Below are 9325 nucleotides of genomic sequence, written 5' to 3'. Positions count from 1 at the left end.
AAATGGGACTTTGTGGACTGATAAAAATCTAATAAGGAATAATTGGTCAGGTTCTGTATAGTGACAGCATAACCCTCCAGCCAAGAATATTGAGTATCCCTGTTTTAGGGTGCTTTATAGGTAGTAGTTTAATACCCGCCCCCATACCTCCTTTAACTAGTTTTAATTGGCCTTAAAATCAAGGTACCCAAAATGACGAGCCTCTTGTGAAATGCCTGGCCAATGTTATTTTGCAGCAAAAATGCCAAAAAGTTCTCTGTGTGTTCTCAAAGTGTTCTACAACTGGTTAGTATCTTCAGCATCAGTCTCTCTGCTGATTAAAGGTCCTGTGCTGAGAAATTCCCTCCTCCCCACAGACGTATTTTGTAATATTTAGCACTCAGTGCTTTACACTATCAAAGCATTGTACGCATGCTGTCTAATATCTCCTAATTAACTCATACATCTCCTATTAAAAAAAGCATTGAAAATTAATGACATATGGTGTCGCTGGCTTTTATACAACACATGCAAACTCGGCTTTCGAGTTTTACAAGAAATGTGGGTAAGCTGAGATTCCTTTCTGAAATCTGACAAACATTTCACCATATCTGACTTTCAACAGAGAGGAAATGAACAACGATGCAAATTGGATCTACACATTTACAGATCAGGGACTGAATGCGCACACAAACACTAGCATGGGCAAGGGCAAATCTACAATTTTCAGAGCCAACATTTTCGGTTCCTTAATGAGGTGCACACCAATTACAGGGGTTTCCCACAGACTTTACTCTCAAGATCTGTAGAATGCATGAGAAACAAGTGAAGTCTGTCATTTTGGTTTCCATCAAAGCTCTCTTCCATGTGAGGAAGTGGTTAATTTGTCATTTCACACTCAAAAAGGCGTGAAAGGCAAAACGGAGGGAGGTTAGATGGAAGAGAGGAAAGGGGGGCTGTGATTTATGAGACAGTAGACCTGATTTTGAGCTTGTGTTTGTTGCTGCATATCAGGAATAAAATCAATGAAATCACATTGATGTAAAATAGATAAAAATGAGGCCAGTGTTTCTTGCTTATATGGGAAAACTTACACTCTTAAAACCAAAATATGAACCAAGGAACAAGGAACACTTTACAAATGAAATTACAGTATATAGCAAATTTCTAACTTACAAGTTTTATTTACACATGGACATCTTTTGTTTTATTTTATTATAATAAAAGTATTAGTCCCAACAACTCAAATTTTCAACTTAAAAATACATAAGACCTTTGGGAGAAAATCCCAAAGAATACACACATCTGAGGAATGTCAGCTCTGCGTCAAGAGCACTGGTCTCTGTCACTAAATATTTCCCTCATCGTCTTTCATTTTAGTTTTGCTTTTGTCTTTTATTTTTCTTTTCCTCCGCATAAAACAAAACTAGGAAAAGGGACAGAGGAACAGTCAGAGCCAAGCCTTTGGAGAGATAGGAGAGATTCAGACAGGAATCCTATTATTTGCTGATAGGATTTGTGCACATACCTCCCATGGATCATTTAGGAAATTTACTCCCAAGCATCTCTGTGGCAGTTTCAATTAGAGTCAACATTTCATTTCAGCAGATGGACTGCAAACTGGTGGCTACTCAAACTCTAGTGAGCAATGCTCGATAATTCCGCTCTCTTAAACTATGATTACACTTCCTCTTTTTTTCATAAGAAGAATGAATGTTGTCCCTAAGCCAATACCTAATTTGATTTTTTGCTATGCTTCTCTGTGCTAACAAACTCCACCCGTGTGCCTGTATACAAACCCAACTGGTAAATTTGCAGGTATTTTTGCAGATCTGTCACACATTTCTACTGTGCTTTTTATTCAGAAAGATGCCAAAGAACTAGAGTTACATCTGCCCTCCTCTAAAATGTAGCCACTTCTGGGGTGGATTATGGCATCAAATATTAACATGGGAACACAGACACTAAATCCTACATGAAAATTATGCAGGATGTACAGAACACAGCTCACATAGCCTCAGGCTACCCAGGAATTAGCTAAAAGTGTACATCTTTTCTTTTCAATGAATGTATTTGACAGGTACTCCAATAAGGAACATCTTATTTGGTATCGAATCCCACTGTACAGTCTCATACAGATTAATAGTGATGGTGAGTTATCTGATTTCAGTAAGAAGCAGTACTAATTAATAGGCAAGATGCACAAAACCAGAACACAGTATTTTTTTTTTTTTTTTGTGAAAAATGTCCTTTCTTTAAATAGCATTTACAAACTATGTAGACGGTGGCCTGGCTGGTTCATGGTGCCTTCGGTTCCGCTTTTTTTTCATGTCCTGCACATGCTTCCATTTGGCACCACCTTTGTTCCGCTGCCGCCGCTTCTCCCGGTGCCACATCTGTTCACAGTACTCATCCAGGCTAAAGCTGGGGCTGCTGACGAGCTGGATGTAGTCCTTGTACCTCAGCCGGGACTCTGTCAGCAAATCCCTCACCCGACCCTCCTCGTCCTCAGTTTTCTGAGTGCTTTCCATTTGCCCATTCTCGATGACATTTAAATTCAGCTTCACGATGGTGTGGACAAAGGTGTGCTCCTGTGCTTTGCAGAAATAGGCTCCTGCATCCTTTCTTTGCAAGCTGCGGATCAGCAGCCCATGCTCTGTTTTGATGATTCTTTCATCAGCCTTCAGCTGTGGGGTTGGACAAAAAAGATTGAGATACATGAGCTTCATTGGCAAAAACAGAACATGTGTCACTACAATACTGAGGTGGAGAAAATGCTTGGCTGGCACATGACATGGTCTGTTCCTCAGATGCCAGCACACAGTGGGGCATATGCATACCAGGACACCCTTCAAATACTCATCACACTAAAATGCAATAAGTTAGACTGGATTCTCCAAGGAAGGGTAGCTATTTAGTGCCAGAAATCCCATTCAATTTTAAACTATCCTTCTTGAGGTTTCTGTAATGCACCCAATAGACAAGGGTGCTTTTATATATCTGGAGTGCTGAGGACCTATTACACTGAAAATAAATACTACTACTGTTTTTTAAAGTGAAATGCTGTGATCCTGATCTTCTTCAACTAGGTTTTACAAAAGGAAGTTGATCCTGGTTTTAACTTGTTGAAAAGTGATCAAAAGTACCCAATGAGTTTAGAAAAATACAATTCAGTACAATTATTTTATTGTTAAGATCTGTGTAGAAAAACTGAGGAGGAGCAGAAAGGAGAAAGAGAGAAAGAAAGAAAGAAAGAGAAAGAAAGAGAAAGAGGAAGGGGAAGGGGACGGGGAAGGGGAAGGGGAAGGGGAAGGGGAAGGGGAAGGAGAAGGGGAAGGGGAAGGGGAAGGGGAAGGGGAGGAGAGGGGAGGGGAGGGGAGAGGAGAGGAGAGGAGAGGAGAGGAGAGGAGAGGAGAGGAGAGGAGAGGAGAGGAGAGGAGAGGAGAGGAGAGGAGAGGAGAGGAGAGGAGAGGAGAGGAGAGGAGAGGGAAAAGAAAAGAAAAGAAAAAAGAAGAAAAGAAAAAAGAAAAAAAAGAAAAAAGAAAAGAAGAAAAGAAAAGAAAAGAAAAGAGAAGAAAAGAGAAGAAAAGAGAAGAAAAGAGAAGAGAAGAGAAGAGAAGAGAAGAGAAGAGAAGAGAAGAAAAGAAAAGAAAAGAAAAGAAAAGAAAAGAAAAGAAAAGAAAAGAAAAGAAAAGAAAAGAAAGAGGAGATTGCAGGTGAGATCTGAAGTCTGTCAACGTGGAACTGCAGCTCCATTTACAAACGGAAATATTTCAAAAAATGCAGCAAGACTCATAGGTTAAAAATAAGGTGCACCTTAGAGTAATAACACTGTCAGGTAAGTTATATATCTGGTGGTATGAAAATTATTTCCAAAATAACCTAAGTCCAAAAAAATGCTTAAGTTGCCTCCCTCCTACCCCCAATAAAAAAGAAAAAAAAAAAAGTCCACATGATAGGGCACTGGGCACCTAAGTATTTTTGCAGCTGGGGAACATAGAAGGTAAGTGATTTGCCAAAGACCATATAAAAATTAGTAGCAGAGGTGGGAGTAGAAAGTAGAGGCCTAACTCCCTCTGCCCAACACTAGCACTTCCTTTGAAAATGATCCTGGTCTAGTCCAAATCTGTCACCTCCCAGGCACGCTATGTTCTGCTGCCACGCAGAGGCTGCAGCACTCAACAGCACCGAAGGACCTCGAGTGCTGCTTGCTCAGCCTGCAGCAGAGCTTGAGCTTTAAACAGAGCCTCAGTACTGCTGGTGGCATTGTTATCATGTAGAAAAACTCCAGCACAATGCTGAGCAGTGGGTTTAAGGGGTGGGAGCAGAGAGAACCAACACAGAATCTGGAAAATCTCCCAGAGTGCACATCTGACCCTCCACAAACTTCAGAGGATGAAGATCAGGGAGGCATATAGATGACTAAATTAGATTTATTCACAGTGGGTAAGCTACACACTGTTTCTTTATGTAAAAAATCTGCACGATTCCCTTTTCTACTCCATGGGAAAAAATGTATACATACATATGATTCTCCATCTGTTATGATTCTAACTCACTAGTATTTATCCATAATAGGGTCTCTCGGAGCAAAAGGATGGATTAAATGACCTTCCAGGGCTTTTGGTTTTACCCTTTTCTAAGCGTCTATGAAACTTTGAAAGGGTTAAATGATTTGAGAGATAATTTAATGATCAGAAAAAAAAAAAAAAAAGCAATACACACATATTTATAGTATATGCACAGAGATAGAGTAAAACTTTGGTTTACTATTGTATCAGTTGTAATAGTCTTCAGTACCATAAAGATTAGATAGGTAGATACGTAGGTATGTGGGTAGATGGACAGATAGACATGTTGATGGATGGATATAGGCTTGAGTAGTGCTATTGATCTGACTGCAGCAGAGACAAGAAATCAGCTGCTACAAAAGCCTGGTCAGAACACGGCTCTGTTTGCCTGGTTCTGTGGCCAAATATTTTTTGGCTCCTGCCATCAGTTGACGGTGGTCGGTCAACGCTGAGCTTTAGTTTTCTTGTTCGTAAACTGTAGATAAGCATGCCTACTTGGCACCAGGAGGATGAAATCATACTAATTTCAGGAAATTCCTGGAAAATCGATTGTCTTGACAACAGGTGCTACATGAACACAGGCTACTTTTGATTTACTACACTGATTTTAAACCAGAGAAATCATGGTCAAGCCACAAGCACATATACAGAAGACAGCAGGGAGACAGACTAGAAAATACCACTTTTCCCTCTCCAGAACCTACAGCATAGGGCAGTAATCCTCAATTTTATCAGCTAGTGACACTTCATTCCAAGTAAATGTACTTTTCTTACAGTAAAAACAGGAGCATAGAATGTATAAATGAATCCACAAGTAAGTAGCTGTAGGCAGAAATGTGTCTAGGGCAGGTGTTTCCTTGTGGTGCTGTCCTCCACTGAGAGAAAAAGGAGCAGGGGCCAGGTGGGAGTGCTCGGGGGCTTGGCTGTTGTGATATGACAAGGAAGCCCCTCTTTGTTCTGCCTGGGCTTCATGTCAACACAAAGACTCAAGTTTGAGAAATTTAGTGAAAAAGATGGGAAGAAGGAGCTAATTTCCCGACATTTGGGTTTCATAAGAGATAATGCAAAGACCAAGTTCCCACATTGTCTGAGTGAAAACAGGACAGATCTCTTTGAGCTCAGGGCTTGATGCAATTGCAGCAGTAGCATCTGCCTATCGGTGGCTCTGCCAGTATTGTAGTCTAGAGCGTCTTGACAGCTGTGTACCTCCTACACTTGGAAGGTCTCCAGCTGGCTGTTTTGCTTGGCTAGGTGCCAGTCCAAGGAGTCCTCACTAATGCTTTGACTATTTTCAGTGAAAGGAAGGCAGAAAAATGGCAGTTCTAGACTTGAAAAGATCACTGGACCCCCAAGTCCAGCACCCTGCTACGCATAACTATTTACCATTTGTGTAGCAGCCATCACTTTCTAGTCCTAAATGTGTTAACTGATGGAGTTGCCCCCCCTCTGCCTTGGGATACCACAGAGAAAGCTAACAGAGTCTAAATTGGTTGTGTCCCTTAATCCCAGCCCATCACGACTCCTATTTTTAATGAAGCAGCGTTCTTACAGAATGTCCTGTGTTAACCTTGGATATTGAATTACGATGACTGTCACCTCCTCTTTCTCCGTGCCTTCATTGTTCATTCCTTTCTTATCCTCTGGCAAGATGAAATTATGGCTCCAATTTCACACGTATTAAGCAACACTTCATTACAGCTTCCTCCCCCCACTTCTCTTTTTGGTATCCTGTTTATGTTGTTTTACCCATAGGTTCAGAACTCTTCCTGACTTTCTTCTCTACTTTTTCCCCCACAGGGCTCTGGAGTTTCATAAACACCTGGCATTTCATTACTTGGTAGTAGATCTTTAACCTTTCACTTGAACGCTTAATGTGCTCTTTGGTTCCTGACCTATAGATGTAAAACATATTTTATTAAATTTTGAGAAGAGTGAAAAGACTAGTTAGATAAAAGACATAATTTTAGTTTGGTCAATTGTTGCTCACTGTTGCCCCCCACCCCCCATGTCATAACCAATAACTCTCCTAAAATATTTGTAAATAGGATTTAACAACTCAGAAGCACAAAGGCTTTAATTCATAAAAGCTTGCTGACATGTGCTTAAATTTGAGCACACCATAAAAATTAAACATGAGAGACATAGTTTTGTTCAATAGGGAACCAATTATAAACCACAAAAATGATGCAATTTATTACCATTAACTTTCCTTTCTTAGTGGAGTGGGAGCAGTTTCTTGACAATATTTTATCAACATTGTAAGTACTTAAAGTTTGCCTAAATTGCGTTATATGAAGGATGGAATATGCCATAGATACTGGCAATATTTGACAAAGGGAAAAGATCTCCATGCAAATCAAACACTTAATTTTCACAAGCTGGATTTAACAATGGAGGAAAAATAAGCATTGCCAATAATGATGACAAATCTTTAAACAATCAGTAAGCTGGAAAACAACCAAGGATTTGAAAGTGCTGTGGCACCAGGTTAGGTCAATGCCTTTTGTCCTTTGCTAATGATGTGTTTAGATAGTTCCCTCTTTACAAATAATTCACATGTCAGCTCTTTCACAGTTAAAACACTGCACCTGTCTAGGAGAAGAAAGTGCCTTCAAAGCCTGCCTTCCCTCATTAATCAACATGTGAAAAAATGTTAGAGGTAAAGCTGGACTAATCATGGGTTAGATGCAACCCCTGAACAAATTGAGAGGGGGAAAAAGGAAAATGAGAAATATTTGCTGAGAATTTACATTTGTCTTTGTTTCTCTATTGTTTGTCCTCACCATTTGCCTGGAAATAAAGATCACTCTGGGTTTTTGAGGCATTATTGTTACACATGACTTTCTTTCTCCTGTATTAGGGAAACAATCATTTAACTCTAACACAGCTGTAGAGTTAATTTGTTGGTTTTTTTGTGTTTTTGTTTTGTTATGGTTTTGTTTGTTTGTTTTAACATATTTATTTATTTTCCAAGAAGCCACCAGGAAAATGAAGAACATTTGCTGGTACAATGTCATTATGGAGATACGATTCCTGTTATTTTCAAGGTGAAGATAACTTCTTATTCTAAAACTAAATTTTAAATTCCCCCCAGTAAATGCAAATCAAAGCAGAAATGTCACGTGCTGTATCTCAGTTCAGAGTTATTTCCACCCTCCCTCCCAGGAAACTGTTAAAAATATTAGTCTTAAGAATCTCAAGGTATTGGGGTGGAGGGGAAAGCCAGTGTGTCATATAATAAAATAAAAAGGACTGAAAACCTGAGAGCTATAAGTAGTCCCTAGACTGCAGAATGAATCTCTTATTTTTCCCACTCTCTTGATCTCTCATTAACCTAAGGATTCAAACACTGCTACTCTCCTGTACTAGAAGATACTACTAGAAACTCAGTCTTTGGTGTATGTTCTCTTCCTTACTCAGCTCTCATGCAATTCTTATATTTCAGGGCTGGCACTGAATCTGTGACCTTTTTTTCACAACATGCTGCTGACCAGATGTTTGTAACAAAGAAAATCACTGTCACAAAGCAAAAATCTCCAGCCACTAAAGGATATGTAAACTTATGTTTTGGATAACCAGAAAAAAATGTCTTCTCAGTCTGGGTAAAATGTGGAATGGAAACAACATCTCTTTGCTCTGATGGGGGAACTAGGTCACAGTCTTGTGCCTGGCAAGATGTCCTGTCCAAGAGCTGGTCAAACTCTCATACCTACCAAACCATCAGATGGCCTTTAAGCTAGGTCTGTCAGAAAAACACAGCCCAAGGCTGTGGGGCAGGACTATGGAAAGGATGAGAACCACTGAAGAAGAAACTGGAATGTCCTTCTGCCTTTGAGTGGATTTATTTTCACTCCCAGGTACAAATAGAACAGGAAGGAGAGAGTTAAAAGTGATTTGCATCTATTCTGTCACTTCAGACCATTTGGTTTGTTCTGTCCCCTGCAAGGGGAGGTGGCAGCTTGGCAGATCTGGAGCCACAGGAGACTTTGGGTGAAGTGCAGCCTAAAGCAGGGGGGCTAATACTTGTCAGAGCCACGGAGGACCAAAACTAATGGCTTTGTAGGGAGCCATACATTTGTTTTTTGCAGTCCTGACACCTTTTATATACATAACATAACACATAAGAATTTCTTTTAGAAATAAGTATCTGGTTTAAGCTTCAGAAACCTTCAGCAGTTTAAGACATTATGAACATACAATGTCCTTGGTTTTGTTTTTTTTGTGTTCTGTTTTATGAACTCCAGCCACCGAAATGCTCTCCCTCATCTTAGTGACTAACCCTGCATGCACAGGAACAAACATGATCGATTGCGTGAGTAACACTAAGCACAAAAGCACTAGATATTTGACTCCTGACCTTAAAACAGCCCCAAACTACAGGGAAATGTACTCCCACTGGCAGCAAAATGACCTGGTGACAGCTTCTGTACCACAGGAGATCCTGTCCCTCCCCACAGGTTGCTCTGCCTGGAAGTCACATTCTGAGCCATGACCCTAAGGGTGAAATGTCGAGGACATCCTGCTGGGCCAAACGCTTCCCATCTAGTCTGGATTTTGCCCTTTTCCGTCCCTCAGGAAGCTGTAGTACATGTCCTGGATGCTACATAGCCATCGATTTGTAAAGCCAGGTTTAAAGACTTGCTGAGATATTACAGTTTCAGCCCTGGAACTAAAAGTCCGTAACCTAAGTTCCAGGTGCACGGAGTCATTTGCAAAGCATGGTATCGTCATCACAATAAGTTACACAGCTAAGACATGCACTAAAATAGTGTACA

General features: G+C 40.3%; 1 protein-coding gene across 5 annotated transcripts in view; it reads right to left on the bottom strand.

Moving 5' to 3' along the window:
- Positions 1–415: 415 nt before the first annotated feature.
- The window catches only part of SEMA3D (semaphorin 3D), a 140373-nt gene continuing 131463 nt past the window's right edge, over positions 416–9325 (bottom strand). For all 5 annotated transcript variants that reach the window (XM_080355964.1, XM_080355967.1, XM_080355963.1 and 2 more), the window contains exon 18: positions 416–2666. In XM_080355964.1, coding sequence (XP_080212090.1) covers positions 2253–2666 — 414 coding nt within the window. In that variant the 3' untranslated portion in view covers positions 416–2252. The remainder of the gene's footprint in view (positions 2667–9325) is intronic.

Source organism: Nesoenas mayeri, assembly GCF_963082525.1.
Source record: "Nesoenas mayeri genome assembly, chromosome: 1".
In the NCBI taxonomy this organism is placed as follows: domain Eukaryota; kingdom Metazoa; phylum Chordata; class Aves; order Columbiformes; family Columbidae; genus Nesoenas; species Nesoenas mayeri.
Note: the sequence above shows the minus strand (reverse complement) of the source record. Positions and strands in the feature narration are given on the sequence as shown.